Source organism: Lycorma delicatula, chromosome 3 (assembly GCF_047948215.1).
Source record: "Lycorma delicatula isolate Av1 chromosome 3, ASM4794821v1, whole genome shotgun sequence".
Lineage (NCBI taxonomy): Eukaryota > Metazoa > Arthropoda > Insecta > Hemiptera > Fulgoridae > Lycorma > Lycorma delicatula.
The window spans coordinates 149,947,774-149,975,433 of NC_134457.1; the positions used below are offsets into that span (position 1 = coordinate 149,947,774).

Below are 27,660 nucleotides of genomic sequence, written 5' to 3' on the forward strand. Positions count from 1 at the left end.
TGTTATACAGAAGAAAACAGGATTCAAACATTTATCGTTTACAGTCAGAATTTCATAATTTTTTTCGTTAATGAATATGACATTTTTCTGATTTTGTTATTTAAAGGAAAAAAATTATAAGCGAATCACAAAACTTTGTGGAAAATGAAGAATGAAGACTAAGAAAAATGAAGATTGAAAGCATAAAGAGAAATTTATAAATTACCAAGGAAGGTGGTATTCCATGAATTTGATGAGGCCGGAGATTAGCAGATAATGAGCCGTCTGTTGAACTTTGTTGACTGAAGTTTCCAGGATGACTGAAGGAGGAGTTACCGTATTGAATCAATGCAGCAGGTTGATGTTCCAATGTTCAAAGATGAAGAACAATAAAATGTACGCACGTGTTCGTTTCAAAATTTTTTTCTAAAATATTACAATCTGCCTCTCTATTAATGCGTCATTTTCATTAAGATTCAAACATTTAAACTTTCATTTTCAAACAAAACGTTTTGAAGTAATTCTGTCGATTTTTTATTCGGAATGTTGAAGGACCCCCTGAACATTCTCATTCTCTATCTACTTTCGGTCATTTTTGAATCGATTATGACAAACATTGTAAAATATTATGTATGGTAAAAATGTTTGATCATACAGAATTTTAAACATTAAAACACAAATTTTATTAAAAATTTAATTGTTTCTTTTTGTTCATTTTGAAAATTAAATCCTTTAACAAAAACCATTAAAATGAACAAAAACAGAACCTCACCGTAACGATAAACTGCACCACTTAATTGTTGAAAAAAAAAAATTGTCTTATTGGTCTCCAGTTGATAGCTCAGTAAAATGGTTATAACAATATCAGTCTTAGAACATTATCGCAAGGTATGATTAAAAAAAATATCGTGGCTTTTGTAATGTAAGATATGACTTAAATTATTGTAGTCTACAGATTTTTTTAATATTACATTATTCGTAATTAATAATTTTGAGTAGAATACCAGTTGAATTAAATTCACATCTATAATCTATTGAATTTATTTATTTTTTAATCTATTTAATTATGGAGTAGTTCAGAAGTATAGATTTTGCTTTAGTTAAATTTCTGGATTAATATATTTTATAATTTAAATTAATAAATCTCCTTACACAGTTAAATTACTCTTTCAAATATCGTTAAAAAAATAACTAATAAAACAACCTGAAAAAGGAATCACTCTTTGTTTGAAATCATGCAATAAAATATGGAATAGGATCGTACTTTATTATATCTTTGTAGCTGTAGTGAAAAAAAGAATTGTCTTTTTTACGAATTCATCATCGTAAAATTAATTACTCAAGTATTATGCATAATCTTAGGGCCTAAACACATTTAAAGATTTTTCATCGAAAAAATGAAAATAAATATCAAGGAAATTACATTGAAAATTTTTCAATTCATTGTTGGGTTCTAGGAGCAAGAAATTTTATTGTAACAGACAAATATGTAGAGCAAAAAGGTGAAAATAATAATTTTGTATAACAATACTGATAAATTTTGTTACTGTTACAAAAAAGAGCTATTTCTGAAGAACTGATAATATAGAAAACAGAGTAGTAGTAGTAACCTTTTTCAAATTATTTGGGCTCTGGCATCCTGAAAATTACGTATAATAATAGCATATATTTGTACGTAAATATAGCAAATATAGCATATATTGTACCAAATGTATCATATATTTGGTTCTTGAGACAATTTTTTTTCGATTTCACAATGAAAACAAGTATATTGAAAATTCTTTTTTTTAAATTCTAAAATTTTAAAATGATAGTATTTTTCATTCACATGGGAAATGTAGTTGTCCTCGCTTGCTAAATTTTACGGTTGTAAAGTTCAACCGTAACTTTTTTTATTTTTCAACCGTAATAAATTTTTACTCATATGAGTAAACTAATTTGGTGCCTCAGTTTATTAATCATCTTATAGACAGAAAGTTCTTATTACAGTATGTCAACAATAATAAAAATATACCTATATATATTTATTAATAAAAAAATATTCTCTTTGCATAATGCTAAACTACTGAAAGATTTCGATATTCTGAGATAACAATGTCTATATTTGAGTACTGATTATACCTGCTTGTTTAGCAAGTGACATGATGTTAACCTATATCTGTGAACTTGCCATTTCGATTAAAGGTTAAATAAATAGGTTTGTTGCAGAAACAGACACCTGTTCTATCAATTAGTGGAAACTGATAGTTATAGGGGGACTTGGAGCGATGCCGGGTTCCCCAGAGTTCGCATCAACACAAGTGACTTATTGCTTACTGCTTCGTGTACTTAACGTTTTATCTGGCATCTGTTCAATTGTACTTCATCTCTAATTACGCCTAAAACAATGAGAAATTATTTAATCCCTTATTCACTAATTACTATTAAAACATTATAGTACACTTCTATGGTTAAATTTATACAAAATTTTACGTTTATTTAGAATTTAAAACGTTATTTAGAAAAAAAGTTATTATGATCTATTATATTAAAAAATTATTCTAAAAATAGTTCAAGTAAAGGTAAAGTAAATTAAAATATATATATTTATAATCTAATTTAGCTTAAATCTGAAAAAAAATAATAGTAGACAATGTAACGTAATTAAAAATTCCATTTTTGATGTAAGATAACTTAATTACATACTTATCTTGAATGAATAGTAATATTTTAAAACAACCAATCAACAATAAAATAATTTTTTTGAAATCTAAAATATTGATATAGAAATAATATCACATTCTTAAATCAAGAAACTGTTTTTTTTTTTTTTTTTTTTTTTTTTTTATTTTTTACTCTGAGTTAAATAAATAAATAATCTCTGTACGAAGAAACATTAAAAACAATTTTATTGCTAAAATTGTAACTCAGTTACTTAGTATATACTTTTAATCGACTTAATATACCAAGATAATAACTTCGAGACACCACAATATGTGCCAAAAAACCTTCAAATAACCGAGATCCTAATTTCTATTTGCCCCACTTGAGCAGTCTTCTACTTCTTCTGTGGTGATTACTTATAATGAAACTAAACTTATAAATATATATTTTTTTAAATTAAATAAAATTTCTATTAATAAAAGCGAAGTTAATATTAAAAATAAATCTAGTCCAAATTAATTAGTTAGTGTGATATATTTAATTTAACTCATACTACAAATATTTTAACATTTAAAGAAGAATTAAAAACATATCTTTATTTCTATTTTTTAATTTTTTTTTCCTATGAAACAACGAGCATCAGTCTGATGCTCGGTCAGACGGTCAGTCCGATGAAATTAGTAGCGTATGAAAAGATGCCATGCTTAACAGGGATTGAACCCGGAACCTCCGCAAGAAATGCCCAGACGCTACCTACTCAGCCACGGAGGGCGGCTGATCGGATTTTTAATAATGTTTATATGGTATTTTAAAAAGAATTGTGACTAGATCTTTCAAATGAGTCAATTTTTTATTAAAAAAATATTTATGGAAATGTAATAAAACTACCTTGTACGTAGAAGAATTATGATGGTATGTTTTAACAAACTACTTTTGTTATCAGGTTGAAAAGAAATGGATATTTTAATTTTTTTATTGTATATATATTTTATGTATATTTTTTGACTCGAGGATATTTATATAGTAGCTTTAGAGGAGTATGAAACGGTTATATAGGATGATATAGGATATAGTAAATATTATAGTAATATAATATCAAAAAAGGAAAAGAAATTTTAAAAAAAAACTTTTTTGTAAATATAAAAAGAATGATGAAATTGCGAATTTTTTTAAAAGATGATTAAAAAACCTTCGAGGGAATATGTGAAACCATAGGCAGAATTAAAAAAAATTACCTGGATGTAAAATGCTTTACTGAGTTTGGTGGTTTTTTTTTTAAAATACCAAACGTTTCAAGTGTCTCTTAAATATTTTACATAAAAATTTTATTTTGACGTTGAATTTTCAATGAAAATGTTTAAATGGAATGAACCACCAACGTATTCTAGAGTAATTTACAATCTACAAAATAATACCAAATTCTGTTTGTATATAAAGGCATTAGATTATTAAAAAATAATTGCAAACCAGTAAACCATTATTTTCAATTTTTATGTTTAACTAAAAGTAAATATCTTTAGACTTTTACGGCCTACATTACTCAAACGGGTTTTTTTACTCGGTTTTTGTAACACCAATATAAGATAAATTAAAATCTATGAACCACAGCATCATTTAATTTTGTTTAAAAAAATCTAAAAAAAGAAAAATCAGAGAGATCGTAGAAGAAATAAACAGAGACAATGTTTTGATTATCATTCATTAATATCATGATGCGGTATTAATCATAATTATAGTAATAAAACAAATGATACAAAAAAATAAGATATAGGTGACTTTATATTCATTGTAATATCCTCGTAAATTGTCTTTTCAAAGGAAGCATTAAAGAAACTATTATGTTAAGCATGTTACATGTACGTATTTTCTGAAAATTTACTAACTGTATAAATAATAATCTCTATGACTTAAGAAAAGCGACTAGACCGTTACTCATATTAATCAACTGAGGGGATATCAAAGCCTCGTTTTACTATTTGATAGTTACAAAACGGGAACAATTCTCCAGGCGAAGTGAAAATAACAAGAAGGCTTTGAGCGTATTTTCTTAGTAACCGAAAACAGAGATTTCTGCTTTGAGATTACTTAGTTATCACGAACCCATTTTGACCATTGTATAGAAGCTATAGAGTTAAATTTTGCCCCGGTGAATTATCAATATCTCTCATGGTTTCTTGTCTTTTGTTATCTTTTCCGCTCAATGCTTAGTTCAGTGTTTGAATAGATAAATAAACATTCACATACACATTGCTCGTTTACCGATTCTATGCAACTTATATCGCATATATAACGTATATAAAATTTTAGAATTTATGCATACTAGAAAAAAAAAAAAAAAAAATTATAAAAAGACTTTTAAAAACGTGCTTTTCTTAAAAAAAAAAAAAAAACAGACAAAAAAATTTAAATATCTAGGAAAGACAATCCAACACAATGAATTAGAGAAATCCGCCGTAGACGATAGTATCGAGTGCAAAGAGCGTATGATCTGACTTAGAATAACTATAACAAAAAATACTTATCAAAAAATTCAAAAGTAACGCATTATAACACTGTAATTAAAACAGAATGTTTATATGCTTGTAATTCCTATTACTTAATTATAAAATTGAATTGTCAGAGAGAAGAATTATTAGGAAAATATTGGAGCATTAATAACCAATAAAGGCTGGAAAATAAGAAGTAATAATAAAATATACAAAAAAGCATAAAAAAATTCGGAAAAAATGAGAAAAAGAAAACTGATTTTCTTAGAGTACTTACACAGAATGAATGGCAACAGAAAAAATTTCAAGTATTAGTGGGAAATGAAGTTAAGAACAAGTTAGATCCAAGAAATCAAAAAAGATCAAGAAAGAAAACATAAAAGAGGATGAAATAACAGACAAAGATTATTTCGTACGAAAGTGTGAAAAATAGGATTCCATTGAAGGAAAGTTAAGAGAACTGGAACGAAATGTTCCGAGGAAAGAAAAGACGAATAGAAAAGAAATGAAAGAGCACTGGAAGATAAGGAAATAAGAAAGGAGAAGGAAATTAAATTATTACGTGTCCTTAGGCGGCCATGATGAAAGAAGAAAAAGAAACAAAAAACAAAACAATTCATATTAAAGAGTAAAAAATAAATTTGTTGTCCAAACAAATATTTTTAAAAAAATGTCCAATTCATACATGACTAAAATGAAGTGAGATGGGCAATTTCTGATGTACAACTATTTTATAACTAGAACGTGCCTCACGCTTTTTTTAATTATGCATAAATAGAAAATTTTATTAAAAATAATTTTCTTGAAAACAAAATTGTTTCTTAGTTTTTAGTAAGTTTTGTTTGTTTTTGTTATTTATTTATTCTATTTTAAAGAAAAATATGATTTAAAAAAGGTTTTTTAATTATTTTTTTAATTTTCTGCTTTTAAGTCATAATTAAATGTAATTGTTATCAAATTTTCCATTAGTTATAAATATATAAATAAAATTTTTACATAAATTTTATGTATACTTGTTTATATTAACTTGTTTATATATATATGAAACAATTGTTGAAACTTGCTTAGGATAGCATTGTTTTGTACAAATTCCATAGTTGGTATCACAAAACGTGCTGATTGCATTCTCGAATGCTGTAAGATCAGCATTCCATTTATGACATCACTGACGACTCTAAACTAGTGCTCTAAACTAATTTCATGTTTTTCTGGCGTTTCTTGGGTTCTACATTTTAAATAGCGCTGGCGTTGACTTTGCAAGCGAGCTTCGCGGTCTTGAGGTGTCCCTCTATGTTGCACGATACTGCGATTCACGCTGTCAAACTGCCAATCGAATGTCACGCTGTTCTGGTAGCTTTCAACTTCACTTTGTATTGGTTATGAATATCCAATCTTGCCCTTTCGACTTCTTTACTTGTATCTTCATTTGCTTTTTTCCTTGGAATTTTGACGCGCTTTCTCTAACCATCTGTTTGCTGAGTCGCTGTTTCTTTCTTCATCGTTGTAGAATTTTGTTTCTTTCGTTTCCTATCTGCTTGCCAAGATTCGGTGGCTTTAGTCATTTGTTTTAAAATAATTTCTGAGGAATTATATTATTCAATTATTTATTTCCTCCAAAGAACTGAATTTTTCGAAATCATGTTTAAATAAATTAAACTCTCCGAGTTATAAAATTTCATCGTAGTGTTAACGTGTTAATTTTACCACTATCTTTTTAATTGTATAACTATTAAAACAAATTATAAGTAATGTATAAGTTTTATTACGTAAGTTAAATGTATCGTGGTATAAATATTTAAAAAATAACTCTTTACTTTTAGTTATTTTAATCTTAAATAAACAAAAAAAATATTTATACGCTGTTTGCTGAAATGGGATATTAAACAACAAGGACGTTGCAACAAAAAAAGCTATAGATAGTGTATACTCGATATGCATATAAGAGAAAGAAAGAGATATGCATATAAGTTAAGAAAGAGTTTAAAAAGCTGGCAATGAATTGCCTAACTTTCCCGGCTACGCATGTCAAGTTATGCAATTCATTTTTTCATGCAGTCATTTTAAACTTTATTTGCATCTTTATGATAAAATAACTTCTGTCTAAAAATAACCAAAATTGGGTATTATTTTTTCACGTTTTTATTTTAAAATATTTATTTCAATTATATGACTCGTATTTAAATAAATAAATACAAAATAAATTTTGTGCATTAAAAATTTGAAATTGTGAAATTTTTTTTCATTATCGAAACCCATAATCAAGGGGAAGCATTCGGGTAAAATTACTTTTAAGAAAATAATCTCTAGTTGGTAATAATAGATTTAAAAAATATATATATTTTTTTATATTGTTTAAAAAATACGAAGATACAGGCATATGTCGTTCTTCGTGGCAAAGTGGTAGCGTCTTACCCTTTCATGCAGAGATCTCGGGTTCGAATCCCGGTTAGGCATGACATTTTCCACACGCTACAAAATTAATTTTTCATTTATTAACTGTTAAAGGCGTAAATCTGTTGTTGTTACTATGTAAATAAATAAATAAATAAAAATAAATAAACAAAGTTATAATTTTTTAGGAAGGGGGTGAACATTTTTGGTTAATTGTTTTTTTTTTTAGATATACTAGAGAGTAAAGGTTGTCAAAAAATTAATATTTTTACACTTTAAATGCAATGGATTTAAATTTTTAAACAATCTTTATAAAAATTAAAAAAAAAAAAAATATTACCACAGACCACTGGAATGGGATGGAGATAATTTTGTATAGTGGTTTGACCTACTGATGTAAAAAATATAAATACTAAAGACTTCCATTAACTTCTTTCCTGAAGATATACCTAAAAAGAGTAAAATTAATTGTTTTGGAGGTGGTGTATTTTAACAAAATATTTTGGTAATTTGTGATCTGGATAAAATCAACTTCAACTACTTGTAAGAAAATATTGTTAAAGTGCCACAGCAAAGATTTGAGATTTTATTTCGGCCAAAACAACCCCCACCTCTTTTTCCAATTTTTTCAAAAATTTAATACATTTATTTCTCTCCAATGATTGTACACGTGTCTACCAAGTTTAAAGAAAATCGATCAACGGAATCCAGAGTTATAAGAACAAATACAGGCCAACATATATAGATAGATACAAACGCCCAAACATCTGTTGACACATAGAGATTTTTTGGAATTTAGAGTATTGGAACAAAATGTTCTTTTGCAGACTATTTACAATTTATTTGAATATATTTCTTTTGTAACAAGCTTTTTTATGTTTCCTTAAGGCACAAAACTAAAAAAAGAAGACCAACATTCCCTTTATAGCTAGAGTAGAACATATCACTATAGTCGTGAAAGTAAAAAGAGAATAATAAAAAAAGTTTGGAATATGCGTGGAAAATACATTTTAGGCATTTTTATAAATATAATTATAAGTAATAATTTGTTCATGAATTAAAAATTTGTAATATTAGTTTATGAATATATTTAAATATATATTTTTTTACTTACTAAAAGGATTTATTAGAAAAGGTTAATTAATACTACTACTACTTAACTGTATAATAATAATTTAATTTAATAATATTATCCGTTTAAATTTAAAATGTAATCGGACCATATGTTATCCACAATCGATATGTTAACCAATAATAAAATCTTAAGACTGATTTCAGTGACATTGGTAGTATTTGTGTAAAGCTACTTAAGCTTCATATTTTTTTTTTATTCATTCAGATGATTAATAATCTTAATACCTCGCAATTAAATAATGTTTTTTTTTTATGTAACTCCTCGTTTAAAATAATTAAAATGTATCCGTATTTGTATATAATTAAAAACTGCCTGGCACAGAAGAAAAGCTGTAATATTACTTCATTCTTTAATTATTATAATTTCTCTTATAAGGGTATTTTGGGACGTAATCTTAATTTAAAAAGTTGTCTTGGATCTCTCAACTAGTATCCAATTTTAAAGTAGGCTATATACAACAATACTAAATTTTATAAATACTAATATAATTATTTAATTTAAATTAAAAAAATCCCTTTCGGCACGTCGGAAAGCGGAGGTAGATTTCACCGGTGCTAAGTAGGGGGATAAAAAGATTTTCATCTTAAAGTTAAGAAAAACTTCAAATTTACTCTGTACGACAATAGAAGCATATGAAAAAAAGTTTCACATGTTTACTAAACAACAAGACCCATCTTCTTACAATTCCAGCAACATTTTGGTCATTCCTTGCTTTAAGGGTTGGTCATATCAAAAATATTTTCCGCCAAACGTTTTATTTAGGTATGTTTAGAGGACTAACGACCATTCTAAATCGATTCGATACTGTGCCTATTAAGGGAGGTATGACTTTTTGTCTTCAAAAAATCATTTTTTCCACCCCGTGGGCCAATGGTTGGTGATATCAAAACACTTTATTTAGATACGTTTTAGGTCCTTATCCAAAAAATAGTAGGAACTTTAAACGAATTCGATATTTTAATTAATAAGAAGGTTATAGCGATTTTTTTTTCGAGAAAGCCCCCATTTCCACTCCCATGGTCTGATTTTGCCCATTAACGAACTCGACCGAGATTATACTTAAAACATATTTTATGTATCATAAAATATAATGGTCGTTATATTTTAACGACCATTATATTTATGTAATGGGTCATTATATTTTATGTATCAATTTGAAAGCGATTATAGCAGTTTCTTGTCCACAAGAAAGTGAAATATATAGGTATGTATATTATATATATATATATATATATATATATATATATATAAATTTATATATAAACGTTTGAACTGACGGTGGTTTGGGGTCTGGGGGATGTGAAACGCAAAGATATGTCGAAATTTCCGGTAGTCGAATCATAGAACCCATTACAATAAACAGGTAGGTTTCTTATGAAATCTACCTAAAAAAACGAACTTGAAATCATACTGTATAAGGAATAAGTATCGACCAGATTAATAATACAGTAGTGCATGTTTTTTTTTAACAAATCGGCAAATAAAGTATGCTTACAAAACATAATGAAATTTATATTTTCGTTTCTCACTTCAACGTTCATTAAGAAAGCTTGAAATATAGGTATATAAATATATAGATTGAAATATGTTTACAAATTAATTACGTAATCGTGTAGGTGTAAATGGGTATAAGGATTTCATGAAACTGACTACTACTTCGTAAATTAAAAGTGTACGCACTTAAATTATTAGATTTCTTACCTTTACAGATTACTACTTTTTAAAACTGATTTCAGATTGACACAAGAACTTAAAAAAAAAAAAATGTAGAAATAATAGCCTTGTACATATGTTGGATATGAACTTGTTAGTTTCAAAACTAATTTTAATCAATTAGGTGAGAGAGGATTCATTACTGTGGTAAGTTCAAATCTGATCCTCATTGGTGCTAAAATCGCACCGAGATGATCTGGTCTTTAAAGATGCGAAACAAGAACGTTTTTTTCTGTCAGGTCTGTTAGTATGACACCATTTTGTTGGAACTACACGTAATTTATTACGTTTTCGTTAGCATTTCCGATGCTAACGAAAGTAATAACACAATTACGGAAAAATAATCTCTCCAAAGAGAGTAGGGGTTCGCTTTGCGACTTATTTAAAGTGCATTCATTTACCTACTTTTGGTTGTGTAAAAATCTTACGTGCAAATATGGAAGAACTCAGTTGATAAAAGTATTTTTCAATTGGAAATGTTGTACTTTTTAAATTAATCAAAATTTCTATTTTAAATAAAGTAATATCAACCAAAATTTGTTCGAAGCAAAAAATATTTTAATGAAGAATAATAATTTTACGTTACTTGTTTGTATTTAAACATAGCGCACAGTAGCTTTCCGAACGCTATATTATTCTAAATTTAAATTCTATTACTCACCTTTACGTGCTTAAAATTATAAGTTCGGGAGAAACGTTAATATAATATCGATTAATAATTACCGCTTTGTCTCCTAGTTGTTCAACAGTACAGTGGAGAAAGGCGATCTGGCCAACAGCTGTTGTCACATTTCTTGATGTAGATAAATCGAAAAATGGTACTGCAGTTGCATTACCGCCACTTTCTTCTGCTGACCAACTGATATTATGTTGAGCTTCAATCAGTGAAATTCCTGAAAAAAAAATTATCATTCTATACTGTTTTTTGTTTTGTGGACAATGTATATTCATGTATTTCATTAATAGAAATGTCATTAATTACCCTTAAGAAACTAAAATGTTACTTTGAACAGCATTAACCTGTAATTACACGAGTTGAGTCTATTTGATGGCGTGATATTTGTCTCATGTACATCCGGTATTAACAAACTGCAATGGAATGATTTCCCGACTAGCCTCTAATCTACTTCCTACTCAGCGATTAACAACAAAGTCCCTTTTGAAATTACATAAAGTGACGTAATAGCACTCGATTTGACTGCAGGCGTCTTTCCGTTAATATTGTGTTTCATTGAGGTGAGTGTTTATTGTTTATTTTATTACATTTTATGCTCCTATGTTCTTCTGTTTTTGCATCAGATGTGACGAGTGAACTTTTTTGTGATTAGGATATTACTATATGAAATACTGTTTTGTTTTTACACTTTTTTTTTATGTATTTCACTACTTTTTTATACAATTTCAAAGTCGCACTTTTCGAACTATATTGCTTAAGATTGAACATAAAAACTCATACTACATTGTGTTTATAGTTCTGCATTAAATACTCATGAATCATAGACAAGTAAAAATTTCATTTTGTATATAATTATTATAATTGTGATTAAATATGTTTTATCGCTTATTCAATTTTGCCTTTTATTATAATTGGATTTTTATCTATCGCAAAATAAAAACTGTATTACAACATTTTTATAACATTTAAAACAGAATTTAATAAAGAATTTATAAATGTACTTCGAAATCGTGTTTCTAAATATTACTACGACTAAAAATAGAGTACAAAGAGCTGAAGATAATTCAATCACATCGGATCTCGTACCAATCTTATAATAGTACAAAATCAATAGGGATTAAAAATTAAATTGAATGAATTTGGACAACAAAGTTGTTTGGGAATGAAATATAGATATTCATAAGTTACTTTAAATTTAGCTTAGATGAAACAAAAGTAGATATAAAACAACAAAAGTTACAAACAAAATAAAAGTAAGATTCTTGCAGAACACTGATTAAAAAAACTAATAGAAAAATATATTTACTCTTTATTGAATTATTTATGTGAAGGCTTTATTTAAAGCAAGTAAAATTAAAAAAAAAATTGTAAAGAAAGAACGTTATATAACAGATACGATAGAATTTTTTCTTTACCTTCTCCCCTGGGCCGGATCCTGTAATTAAGTATTACAAGGGAGTAGTATCCCCAGGGGAGTGTCCTATACTCTAATGGGCCTCCCCGTCACGGCCCGCCGGTCGGATCTTACTTTGCGCCCGCCACAAACCCCTAGAGTAGGATTCACCAGGCTCGGCTATGCCGTCCCTGGGTCCCAACTCCGGGATCCGGGACTCGGTCTTTATGCCAACGGCTCTAACGAGACCCCAAGTGGAGCATCCCCGTCGGGACTCGGTCTTGCTCACTTGGGTGTTCCCGTTAGTTACGAAGAATTGACACTAATATTATATACAGGTAAGTAGCGATTAAAATGCGCACCAAATAAAACAAAAGAGAAAGAGAGATTGAGTTAACCTGTGAACTAACATGTATACAATTTAATGTTTTTAACCTTCTTTAGATGCACATAATCTACAGTTTCCTAAGTTGCCTTTAGTCGGGCAATTTTTAAAAGCAATAATGATCCAAAATGTATTGCTGGCTTACATCTGGCCTTAGAGGGGCATCGTGTAGTGACTATGACCCACCTGTACGGCAGGCGTTACCGAGTGTTTTTAGGTAATCGCTCGTGTTATTCATTTGCATGAACAATAGCGGTTATAGCTCGTCAATACGTAATATTTTTTTCCTGCTACTGTAGCTGACTATCTTTCTGTAATTTCACGAATTCATCTTTCTATCGTGGAAGCATTCCTTGTTGATATGTTTGATTTGTTTACACATAATTATGTTATTTTATGTTTATCTGTATTCAGTTTTATATTTTAATTTGTATTTGAATTGATAATACAATAGCTCCGGGTAAAATGAAAAGAAAATTAATTTTGTAAACTTCGTTCAATTAAGCCCGCAATTATGGAATGTAAATGTACCGGCGTACTGACAAACATATAAAGAAAGATGACTGAAGTGCTACATCATCAGCCCAGATGAAGTTTATAATAAACTTACTTTCTGGCATTTTTGTTGTTTTTAAACAGATAATTATAATGAATTATTTTTTTTTTTGTAGATTTATTGAGTCTTGACTAATTGAAAAAAATAATTATATTTTGCTCTCTTTATTTTTTGTTGTTTTTTATTTATGTGATTTGCAGCACGAGAAATGATGGAGTGATAGTATGTTGTCATTACCTTTTGTTTGCTTTATTAAAAGAGTAGTACTGACCAAAGATTGTCATAGTGAACGGACGATCCTAGGGCAATATATGGAGAAATCTTCCGCTAATACAAGCCAAAAAAATATCTCAGTCGGCCGAGATAAAGCCTTGTATCCCAACAGATTGGCCTAGCAATATAGAACCGTAAATAATTTTCATTGCCTATCTGAAGCACTTTAACAGAAATCATCTGTCGTATTACTTCATTCTGAGTCTAGCTGGCTTTTATCATTTTCCTTTTATAAGAATGTTAAGAATATGTAAGAAAATAATTAATGAAGAAGATTACCAACAGCGGTAGATAAAAATATATATCAGAGGTAGAAAATGAAAAAGAGATGGAACAGTCACTTTCCGTCAGTAACACCTCTAACACGCAGACATACATTTGATACGTGATGGTGAAGGAGATGCTATAGCAAGAATATAGCGGACAAGAATGATTTAACCATCCATATTTTCCTTTGATCGGCTGAACTATTAGGGAATGGAATACTTGTTCAAAAGTCTACCGTACATTTCTATATAAAAACTATTACAATACAGTTACGTTAATATAAAAGCTATCTTTAATCGTAAAATGAGATTATTAAAAGACGAAGAATTTTTAATAAATGAACTAACAAAAGAAGAATTAAGAAATGAAATAAAATAAAAGCGAAAACCTTTGGGAAGTAATCGAGGCATGGGAGATTTCATAAAAGAAAGTTTGGGAAGAAAGAAACTGCTAATATATGAGATAATAAGGAAAATGGAAGAAGAATAAAAACGTAAAAATCACTGACGTTGTGAAGTCAATGCAAATTATGTTTTATAGAATTTAAAGTTAATAAAATAAGAAGTAGTAATGAAATTACGGACCTGTACAAACTATGCATATTTCATTATAATGAGCATGAGGAATTAAAAATGGATTCGGTAAAAAAAAAGAAGAAAAAATTTAAAAAAAATTTTTAAAACACGCTTTTCTTTAAAAAAATAAAATAAAAAAATAGTTCGTACTACAAAATAAAAAGTAATTTTGTTTTTAAGAAAATTACTTATAAAAAAAGTTTCATTTTATGCATGACTATAAAGAAAAGCATGGGGTTGCTATGTAATTAAGAAGTCGTATACGAGTTCGCTTCCCACGCTTTTCTTTTTAGCCATGCATAAAACGAAATTTTTTTATTAGTAATATTCTTGAAAATAATTTATTTAAAGTAATTTTCTTAAAGAGCAATAATTACTTTTTAGTACGAATTGTTTATCTTTTTTTCTTTTGAAGAAACGCGTGTTTTACAAAATATTTTTTAATTTTTTATTTTCTAATTTTTAGAAATCATATTTTAACAAATAGAATTCTCTATGCAGTAAAATTTCATCGCCAAGTGTTAATTTTACAACTATTTTTTCATTCTTTTATTTCTTTAATTGAATAAGTATTTAAACTGACAAGTAAGTTTATACTTTTAGTTGTATTAGTTAAATAGCAAACAAAAACATATTTATAAAAAAATTATATTATAACCAAGAGAATTCGTTTACATTATTATAAATGATACCAGTTATTTATCACTAAATCAGATGATTAGATTATATAATTTTAGAAGATAAATTTTGACTAGTTATTTTAAAATCCGCTTCAACATCCATCTGATCAAATAATACTGAATCGACAGTCAAATTCAATCGGATCAATTACTACATCTTATCGATACATCTCCCTTTCTCAAGATGATTGTCCTCAAGATGAATATGAATATATATATAAACAGAAATATATAAAATTAACAATGAAATATGAATTGTTACCCGACTTACGTCGCTGTGTAAAATTTCACCATTATGTGACGTTGGGAAATGAGTTTAATTAAGGTTGCAAGATTTGAGGGCACGATTAAACCACTGTAACTTAAAAAAAAGCATGTAAAAATGATGGATAAAATTCAAAGCACAACAAATGATCCTAATTAGAAACAAACAGTAAAAAAAAGCGATTGATTAAATTAATAGGAAGTGGAAAAATTAATTAGCTGGAGCATATATGTTACAATACTTGAGAGATTATGATAGTTTAAAATAAACTCTTCATTGTTTATAATTAATTATAAACCGCACTACTCGATTATAGTTCATTTTTTAATTTTCACTTAAGGAAGCTTTTTAAGTATGCTAACATTATAATACGTTTTTGATAAATTTACAAGATGAAATATTTTCAAATATTACAATAGACCGTGTTAAAAATAGCTAAGAAATTATTTTTACCGAAAAAAATTCTTGGATTTATTTTGTTTCAAAGAATTCACTGAATGAAATAACCTAATAAATACAGTAAAGGAATCACGAAGTCCTTAAAAAGAAACAAAAAAAAAAAACAAATACATTGGCTTTAAAGATAAACAACGATTAAACCAGAAGATTGATAAACATTTGTTTTATCCTTAGACTTGATTCATCTGGCCCATTTGTCCTGTAACCGTACGCGCAGTTCTATGCGAGTTATGGCGGCGCTTAAGCCGGCCTGGTTAATCTGGCTTATTTTTCATTTTTACGGGTCTCTGGACGCCGCCCAGGCGCTTGGCCCTCCATCTTTTATTCTGGTCTTCCTTGTCTACTAACTTGATATTTTATCACTAATGTTTTAAAGTAAAATATTTGTTCGAAAAAACCATTCTACCTGACTTAGAGATTATTTAAATTTATTTTACACAACTGTTAAATTAAATTTCCTAGAAAAGAAAGTAATATAAGCTATCTCTCCGTGTAATTTTAATACTGTCATGATTTATTAACAATATAAAGTACGTAAAATGGTATGATTATAATGTCTAATTACCAGTTTTAGGTAACGTTAAAATAATATACTGCTTAAAAAAAAGAAGAAAAAGGGCTTAATGAGTAAAAATATCTTTTTCAAGTTTTATTAGAAAATTCTTGTTTTTTTTTAAATTTATTTTAAAGCGTAAAAGAAAGAAAGAATCAATTATAAAAAAAAGCTGGTATTATAATTATTTTAATCATGTTCAGTCGAAAATCTATTAGATATTTTCTTTAAAAACTGAAACTTCATAATTAAGTTATTGACTACGGGTTTTATACATATGCAATTTTTTTATAACATAGAAATAATACTACCTTATTGATAATTATACCTTTAGATAAAAAATGGTGTGCATAATCTTACTTTGTATATAAGAATAGGGTTAGCGCTTTTCTTGTTTTGGTTTTAGAACTTGATTGGTTAAAAAACTTCTACTTTTCTTGTTTCATTTGGTTTGTTTTCTTTATTATCTCATTCTGTTTTGATTGTCTCACTTACTTTAGTTTATGGAAGTTTAATACAGTCAAATTTATAAAATTCATCGGTTAAAATAAAATGAATTAAATAAAATTTGTATGCGTTGGTGCACACGTAATAACCTTTTGCATCAATAAGACATAAAGAATGAGAAAAGACACTGCGAGATGAATAACGAAACGTGAAAATTCAAGAAATGTTTTTGTGCACAATTTCTTACGTGATGTACGAGATTTTCACCTATTACTACTTTTTTTAGGCTAGAGATTAAAGTACAGCTTTCAGGGTGTTTTTTTCATAATGAAAATTAATAAAGATAGTAAATTTAAAGATCCGAGATTTTTGTTGACAGAATTAAGGAGAAAGAAAAAGTTGTTCAACAAATGAAGAAGGTAAACAAAGAGAAACTTGTTTAAGGTATTCAACGAAGATAGTTTCTGATGATTTTTGGCGAAAAGAAGTTAAAAGCAGTAGAAGAATTGGAGAAATGGAAACTGTGGTAAAAAAACGATATATGCACTTATTCTAAATATGTTGTTTCTTTTTCCTGTTTAGCTTTCGGTAATTACCTTTCAAATAATACTTCAAAGGATGAATGAGGATGATATGTATGAGTGTAAATGATGAGTAATCTTGTACAGTCTGTTCGACCATTCCTGAGATGTGTGGTTAATTAAAACCCAACCACCAAAGAACACCGGTAACCACGATCTAGTATTCATATCCGTGTAAACATATCTGACTTTACTAGGACTTGAACGCTGGAACTCTCGAGAATATATTAATTACTCCTTTCTTTACATGTCAATATGTAAAATCAAGTTCAACAGATGTGTTAGTTTTCGTGGAAATTTATTCATATAATTTATCTTTCTAATATCGATTAATCAATCCATTTACAATCATAAAAATATTTCTAAATATTATCTTTTAAAAACATCTTCTACATTCATCACCGTATACACGCACAGTTGTATTAATTTTAATTTAAAAAAAAAAAATAACTAAAACTACCTAAACTAATAACCAAAAAATACCTATCAAATTTTAATAAAAACATTTATATTGGAACATTTACAGTACAATTAACACCAAAATATGTTTTTTAACTAAACTATTTTCCTTATCATTTATTAAGAAAATTGAAAGAGATTACTAAATAAATGAAAAAAATCGTGGATTGGGTTGCCACAATGAGTAACTAAAAAAATTTATTTAGCAGCACTTATTATACATGTTATTTTCAAATTTCTTTAAAACAGAAACCATTTGATGTGGGCACCATGTGACTTCGTTGTACAACTTTTAAATTACAAGTACAAACTTTTTTTAAAATGAAAATCATACAATTTTAAAAATAACAGTTATTAGTTACACTAATTATTTTTATTTTTTTATTATTATTGAATTATTATCGTAAATTATTTTTTACAGTCAGAAATCAATAATTATTAATAAATCAATATATTTAAATTAAAAGAAAAAGGTTAAAAAAAAGGAGGTAAAGTCTGATTCGAACCGATTTGCCTTTCCCTTCAAAGATCCAAATATTTTATTAATTAAAATTTAATTTGCCTATAACTCTGAAACCAATGAAAATAAGTATCATTTATGATACATTGTTGAAAAGCTCTCAATGAGGGCATATTACTGCAATTAAGATAAATTCAGACACAATTTTTTTGGATTTTGGGCTTTTTTAAACACTTTTTGTTCAATCGATTTCTATCAAAAAGGAAGGTGCACATATAGATGTTATAGCAGTCCTAAATCCAAAATTTCAACATCCTTTGGCTAATCGTTTTTGAATAGTGCGAGATAGATACGTACGTACGTACAGACACCACGCCGAAACTAGTCAAAATGATTCAGAAATGGTCAAAATGGATATTTCAGTTGAAATCTGGAAACCAACATTTTTTGCGATCATAATACTTCCTTTAATTCGTACAAGGAAGTAAAAAACAAATATTTTCTTATGAAAACCATCTTCACGGATTTATTAATATTATTATTTATTTTTACGTATGGAAACTTACGGGTACACTTTGTATTATTGTACCTTAATATTTAGAAAGGAATATTTTTTATTTACTCATCTTTTTATGACAATTAACGAAAAAAATATCTAAGTACATTTATTTTTAATAAATTACAGATTACACGATAATTATTTGGTTAAATATCACTCTGAACGAATTTTAAATATTATTTAAAAAAAAAATAACTCCATATATATGTAGCTTACTGACACACTAAAATAAAAGAATACGCGATCAGTACAAAATATTATACGATAAAATTCTTAATTTAATAAAAATAAAGATTTTGAGCTAATACGTATTTAAGGTAAAAACGTACGAAAATAAATACGCTTCAATAATCTTTTTATTTATAAATAATGAATAATAAATAAACAAATAAACTCTATTATATTCGAGTGTAAAATATAGAATAAACAAATAACGGATTTTAATAAATTGTATGTATTTGCATAAATGCTTACCTATTTCAGTTATTAAGTATTTCACATAGAATGAATTGTGAGAGTTTTAACAGTTGCGGAAAAGGCAACCGGGCGTGATATTGGACGATAATTAATTCAAAATTTTCAATTTATCTTCTTTAAATTACAGATCAGTGGAATTTGTTATTGTTAAGTATTTCAGTTAACGATTTGTAGTTAATAAATTATTTAAAATTTTTTATCTTAAATTTTTCATCAATACATCATTTTTTTATTTAACGTCTCTCATATACACAAATTCATCTCTTGTATATAAAAATTAATTACAACCCAACAAGGTTTATTTAGATTCGAGCTAATTTATAGTTTTTTTTATTTGTTTTTCTATAGAGAAATAATCTTATGAAGTGAAGTTCAGTCATTTTTACTGAGTGTATATTATTATTATTATAACTGCATGATTATGACGACTATTCTACCATAAAACGATTGCAATAATAAAAAAAAACTTTATTTTCCATGTAAAATCGATTTATACTCTTCTCATACCCATTCCTATGGTTGTCCAGAAAATAAGAATCGTTTGGGTATCATAAGCGCGTGCTTCACTCACAACAGTGGGTCAATGTCAACCGGCTTCAGTTGTTCTGCTAGCGCTGTACGCAATTTCATAGCTCTATTGTGACAAGGAATGATTTTTCGTGTGTTTGTAGTTAATAAAAAAATTAAAAATTCCGCCTAATGTGATATACGGACGTTTTTTGAATGCGTAAGGTTTCGTGCTGTGGAAATTCATCATCAAATTACCGTCGCGTTTTCTAAAGAATTAAAAATTAAAAACTTACCTTGTCAGTTTCAAACAAGCAAAAAAAAAAAAAAAAAAATGGGTTAAAATTTCACCAAGAAGAGATTTATAACTTAGAGATTTTAATTTGTTCAAATATGATAAACATCTCACTTCTGTGAAAGAAATAAAAAATAGAATAATATAATCCTCAGGTATTATTTTAAAAGAAGACTGGCGAAAGACACCGAATTTCGGCAAGTATGTAGGAAAGGAAACAAAAAAAAATTTACAACTATGAAAAAAGAGGCAGCAACTGTTAGAGAAAGAGCACTAAAAATACCGAGAAAGCAAATAAAGATACGAGTAAGGAAAACAAGCGGGTAAGACTGGATATGCATATCCATTACAAAGCGCAGTGGAGAGCTACCAGAACAGTGTTACTTTCTATTTGCACTTCGACGCCAACGCGAATCGTCATATTGTGCAACAGAGACACTCAAGACCGCGAAGCTCGCTAGGAAAGTCAACGCCAACACTGTTTAGAATATAGAGCACTAGAGACGCCACAGTGATTCAAACGTGTCCTCAAATCTTGCAACCTTAATTAAACTCATTTTCCTACTTCATACAATGGTGAAATTTTACATAGCGACGTAAGTCGGGTTACAATACAATACTCCGTTGCTAATTTTGACTATTGGACAAAAAAAATCAAAGACAATGTAAACAAATAAAAGCTAACAAAACACATAAGTTCGCTATTAACTAGGGTTGCCAAGTAGCTACTAGTAACATTATTCCAAACCAGCAAAACATGTAAATAAATGGTAATAACAGTTATAACCGCGAAATTTATTAGTAAAGAATATAAGCCAAATCGGTTCGTGTCGCGGTGTCCACAAATGACGCCGAGAGTACAAAAAAAGTCCACAACGAATTTATAAATTATAACCCAAGTAGGCAAAATGGCTGCCCGATAGTCCAAACAACATAAAATAACGTATAATAAACGAAAACAAACGATAAAAAAAACACTAGAACAATAAAAGAACAACAAAGACGGAACAAAACAACAAACAATAACTATAAAACAATAAAAATAACACTACAATAAACCTGTGACTGGATCTCAACCGAGGAGCATATCAAAATGCAAACACCACTAGTCGTAGTTCGAGAGGCCAGCGCATATCGCAATATCATGCAACAGAGTCACCTCAAGACCGCGAAACTCGTTTGGAAAGTCAACGCCAGCGCTATTTACAATGAAGAGATTCCACTAGAACATGAAATTGGTTTAGAAAATAGGCGTCAACGAAATCATGAACGGAATGATGATCAGAACGTTTTGTGATAACGTCTGTGAAATTTGTACAAAATTTTCGGTGCGCTCCACGCTTTTCTTTTTTGTATAAAATTTTTTTAAATTAATTTTCTGGAAAGTAATTTTATAAAGAGTAATTTTCTTGAAAAAAAAATAATTCTTTCTTTTTAGTGTTTTGTTTATTTATGTTTTTTTTTTTTTGGGAGAGAAGCATGTTTGTAAAAATTTTAATTACAATTTTTTTTAATAATTTTAAGTTATCTTTTAAAATTACCTGTTTTCGAGAATCCTAAGGATTAATATAAAAAAGTAATATTTATAATCCCAGTTATCCTTTTTCATTTATTCTTTTTGTCTTTTCAGTATCTTTATTTAATTATAAAACCGATAAATCTGCAGACTATCCACTGCGTTTTAACTGGGTTAAATTTAGCAAAAAATACATTTTTAAACTTTGAGGGTTTCATTAAGGATTCTGTGATTATAAAATATAACAGTCTAATAATTAAATAACATTTTTTTTTAACTTCTGTACGTTATTAGCTACTCTGACAACCGAGAAATTCGACAAACATATAAAATGAAGCATTAGAAAACCTGAACTATTTTTGTTTTACTTTTACAGTTTAGAACGTGTCATCATAATAAACTACTTTCATCATCCATTTTTCGGGATAACTTTGATTCTTTAAATATTGAAAAAATAGTGATTATGTAGAAAGATTAAGAAAAATCGTTCAAGTAGTGGACCATGCATTCTCTCTACTGTCGTTGATAAGGAATTCAGGTAAACACATTTTTCGTAAAGGAACCTAAGGATTTACATCGTATTTCATTTTAAGTTTTTCGGTGATGGATATAAAGCGATGCTTCATTTAAAATTATTGGGTGAATGGATTTTTTTATCATAATTACTTCGAATTTATTTTTTAATTATAACTTTTTTCGGATTTTCAGCCAAATTTTGTTTCAATTTTGATTCTTTAGTAAACTATTGAACTTGCAAATATTTAATTTTTTTTACATACAACGCATAACAGATAACTTATCTCGCTAAAACAAGACGACTTCATGACGAATGCCTTACTGAACAAGTGAAACTGGATTTTTATATTTTTTTGTTTCAGTATATCTGAATTACCGTTTACATTTTAGTGACGAAAAGTTTACATCATATGACCTAGTTTTTGTTGTAATATTTAATTTTGAGTTATTTTAATTACGGCATAACAAAATTTAAAATTTTTAAAATTTCACTTTATAGTTCGATTAATCGTAAACAGATTGACATTATCAATGATGAAGTGTAAAAGTATACAATCGCATTTTTTTAAAAAGTGATCGTTCATAAATAAATCTTACTATTCAATTTTCAGTTGTCGTTATTTTTAATTGTATTTTTATACTTAGAACGTACTGGGCAATTTATTTTCATTATTTTTTAAAGAAATTTAAATTTTATCTATTAACAAAAAATTCTTCGTTTATATGAAAAATAATTTTTTTTCGTATTTCTTATTTGAATGAATTGAAATACTCATAAACAGAAAAAAAAAACAGAATAGATTTACCAAACCTTATGCGAAAAACATATTTAAAGTTTAAATATCTTTATTACGATATAAGGTTTCGTACTACAAAATTCTCTTTATCAGTTGCTAAAGCGCGAGCCTCCAATTATACCCTGTTTTAGGATAGATATATTTTGTTTCACCGTCTACAGTTTCCGATTTTAACAGCTATATATGCATCGATTTTGTGTCGTCGTCCATTTTGAGATAATTTAATTTTCTTCCCCTCATACACCGACTTACTTTTTTATAAAAAAACATTTTAAAAGTGAGACGTAGGTTTTACAGAAGAAAAAGTATTTTTGGTTGAGTGTAAACAGGAATGTACACGCACTACTTGTTTTTTTCCATCAATTCAAATACAAAGAAGGCTACGTGAATATACTCTACAATATTCAGTAAAGAAATTGAAAAACAGGGGTCTACACAAGATTTATTTTAGATTAGGCTTTATCCGCCGATATTCTAAATCTCAATTCAGCGAACTCCAATACACGTAATTTGGTATCTATGAAAAAAAAAAACGCATACAGTGAAAATAATGTTTATAAAAACCTGATTTTCAATAAAAGAAATATATAAACATAATAAAAAGTATAAAAATAAAAAAAATGATTGAGTCTGTTAAAACTGAATTTTTAGTAGTTTATGAGTACTGTAGAAATACAACCTTATCGTCTAATTGATGCAATAATTTTTATTACACAAACGTACAACAGTTTTCTTTCATTTAAACGTGAAATAAGGATAAACGATTATTTATATATAATTTAAGAAGCATTAACTGCTGTGGGGTTATTAGCTGCTAATAATAAAATTGCCAATGAGTGTACAGTGAAAATGCAATCGGCTTTATTTTAGTTTGATGAGCTACAGAAAGGATTCTTAAATATCGTCGGTCAGTATTTTATGATTACTTTACACCATTCTTAGTTTTTGAGACAATCCAGGTGTTCTGGAGCTATCATGTTACAAGGATAACGTAATATTAATTTTTCAATAATTCCTAATTTAGAAACCTCTTATGTTTTTATCGAATTAGCTTTTGTAAAAATTATACTTACGATCTTATATACTCATATACCAACTTAGTACTCTATACACATCATAATTTATTTACAAGTTTTTATTTAAAAATGTCAACTGAAATTAAGCTGTTGTATATCACTTTTAAATAGAATTTGAAACTGATAACTCATCGATTCTATAATCAAAAGGATTTAGTAAATACATTCATTCATATTCTTAAATTTACTTATCTCGAGGAACCGATTTAATTAACGCGGCTTTTTACGCCGGGATTATATTTCTATTTCTTTCAAATCACTTATTTAAAATGATTTACTTCATATAAACACTGTTTCAAAAGTAGCTTTACAGAAAAAAAGAAAGGCAAAATTAAAAATTAATACGCATATATTTACATAACTTTTAATTACATACAAACAATTGTAATACTTATTTTAAAAATCGTTAAAAATGTTTCCCAGTCGCTTCAGTACACTTTATCCACAAATGGACTTATTTAATATTTATCACTGAAAGCGTTTCAAAGTCTACTCTATTATGGCTTTTAAATACTACTAATTACGGTGAAAGAACTTTATTATATGATTTCCAAACGTGAAGAATCATTTGGTGGGAGCTCAAATGGCCTTAGTGGACAAATGTTTGTAATCAGCCGTCCGGATAATTTAAATTTAATTAAGTAGAATTTTGAGCATTATCAGGTAAACAAAATGGCAACCTTACTCTAGATATATTTACCTACACTTATGACAATTTTATAAGTCAACCTACATTGTCATAAGCAATGTAGGTAGTAAAAGTACAATTTAATGTTTTGTAGAAGAGCACCGACTTTTGCCTAAATTACATCAGGACTGCTGATATAAGGGTAAAGATTCCAGATGAAAGGATTACCTTTTTCAGTATGATAAAGCTATTTTCTACAAAATTTTTGAAAATGATTAATTAGCCTTACACGGACGGTTTTGTCCGCAGTCTGTGCAGACTCTATCTGCGGAATTTTCTTGCGTACTACAAAACCATTGAAAACTACTCACACAAACTAGTAGCGACAGTTTTCAGCTGTAGACTTAAATGTTTTTTAAACTTTGCGGTTTAAATCTGTTCCATCTATACGTTAAAAGATAGAAACGAAAAATAGATATTACATTTCTCTTTCCTTTGTTTAAGAATTGAATGTGCAAGTAAAATTTGTAGGGTAAATCCATTTTTGATAAAAAAATGTATATGTAAGTATAAAACTGCTGGTTTCTACAAGAACTTAAACTAATTGTGGAACTTCGTCTTTGCATTCTTGATTAAGAATGATAAATGTGGACGTTGATGCAGCCGTGTTTCCATATTTGTGTAAATATTTACAACAGAGATGTCAACTATTGTTATTTTTCAGAAGGATACCCTGAAACCCAATAATTTTCTTAGAGGAATCAGGAATTTCTTAGAGGAAATTTTTTGTTAAAATTGTAAAATGAATAGCTAAAAATGAATAAGCTAAAATTTTTGAAAATTTCAGAGTGATCTATATGCCACTGCGTGAAGTATCAAATTCTATGATTATTATTTGTGTATTGAGTAGTGCTTTAAACAACTGCTTTATCAAGAGCCAATATATTTTTTTAAGTAAATACTACGTTCAAGGATTTCCACAGTTTGATACACCATTCACAATTCCACTATCTTTAAATTTTTAAGTAGAAGATAAGATCTTTGATCATTATTACAGATAATATTATTATAGATAAGATTATTATTATTATTATTATAGAGAAGATTTTTGACATTAGCGTATTATGAAATTTTTATTTATTTACTGAATTACTTTTTCATTGTTTTCCACAATACTGTTAGCCATAAAGACACTTCTTTCATCGTCAGTTTACGATTCATGTTTACAACTCGTAAAATCCAAAAAATAAGAACAAGGTCACCTTTTATATGCAGTCTGGCTGACAAAGATATCTAACAAAAAAGTCATTACTATAAATAAATTTCATTGAAAGGGTTATACTCATTTAACCTACTTGGTAAAGGTAACGAATTTTTATGGTACTCAGAGGTATTTTTAAGAACAAGCAGGAATTATTTGTTAAAAAGGAGTGCAAGTTAAATAAGAGCAAGTTTTCTTTTAATTTACAAAACGTTCGGAAAGTTGCTGTGTACTGGAATTATTGAAATGTAATGATGAAACTTTCTTAGTTATTACTTTGTATTTTTATTTCATTATTTTATAGAAATGGATATTACAATAAATGGAATAGTTTATAAAGGAGTTGAAAATGACTTTCTCCAATATCAATACATCAATACGCGTTTCAATTTATCTTCAGAAACTTTAACCAGCTAATGTACTGAAATGTCTCGTACGTATGCCGTTATTACAGTTCGTCAATCGTGTGTGGACTGTTGCGATGCTTTGCTTGTTTCGCTGCCTCCCATAGAAAGTAATTTGGAGGAATCAGAGCAGGAAATTGTGCAGGCCACAAACCCCTCGAAGTGATTCGTTGACCAAAGACATTTAGTAAGAAAGTCAATGACCTGTCTTATTGGAACTATCCATGATTGATCTCTACTTCTGTTAACTGACAATGAAGTTTGTTAAAACAGTACAATAAAGACTGTATCTTCAAAAAAGATTGGACCAACAATACGCGTTCTGCTCATACCGACCCAGACCCCTATTTTCGCTTCGTGTAAAGATGCTCGTGTAATTCATGGGGATTAATTGTCGACTTAAGTCGTATATTTTGTGAATTAATATATGCTTCCAGATGAAACCACGGTTTATCTGTAAAAAACTTTATGACGAGGATACCTACGGAATTTTGGTCAATAAAGCGTTTTAACCATTGACTATAATTTAGTCTTTTTGCATGATCTGCATAGAACATGAACATGTTCTACATGATGCATGAACATCAACGTAAGTGAAATTACCTTCCGGACGGCATCGAGATTTCTTCAGATCACGAATGTTCCTCTTACCCAGAGATTGGGGTATTTTCACTCAGATTAAGAGCACCAGAATAATAATCAACAATCTTTCCCTCCATGTACTAAAGATTAATTCGTCAACAATCTTAGGTTTTCGTTAGGAAAATTATTACCATCCTTAGTACTGCCTGACTTCTAAATTATGCATTACTCAGCTAGACTTCCAAGTGAAGGTTGGTTATCCGAGTTGGGTAGGTCAAAACCGATTGATTAAACTGTACTGAAAAACCTTTCTTATGAAATTTGGAATTAATCTGTGAGTAAATAATTTAAATCGATCAAGTGATTTCTAATGTACACGTTATCTATACGTATACATTATACAAATCACGAAGGAAATAAAAACGAAATTTTTTTAAGAGTTTTAAATGTACTAACTCATTAATCTGAAAATATGTAAAAGAATGAAACCTTATCGTTTTGCTTTTAAATTAATGAGGAGTTTTTAATAGATTTCTCCCACGGTTGTGGCAAAGAATTATCATGGATTTTGTTAAAATCAATCATTTGTGTAATTTGGTGTAAGGCTTTCTATTTTGTGTTTGTTTTTATCTCATAAAATTCTAAATCGTAGATCTAAAATAATTT

The 27,660-nt window shown here is 28.2% G+C and overlaps 1 protein-coding gene across 2 annotated transcripts in view; it reads right to left on the bottom strand.

The window, feature by feature from the left end:
• LOC142322109 (zwei Ig domain protein zig-8-like) overlaps nt 1–27,660 on the bottom strand; it is a 705,864-nt gene that overhangs the window by 67,085 nt on the left and 611,119 nt on the right. For both annotated transcript variants that reach the window (XM_075360807.1, XM_075360806.1), the window contains one exon: nt 11,071–11,240. In XM_075360807.1, the coding sequence (XP_075216922.1) occupies nt 11,071–11,240 (170 nt within the window). The remainder of the gene's footprint in view (nt 1–11,070; nt 11,241–27,660) is intronic.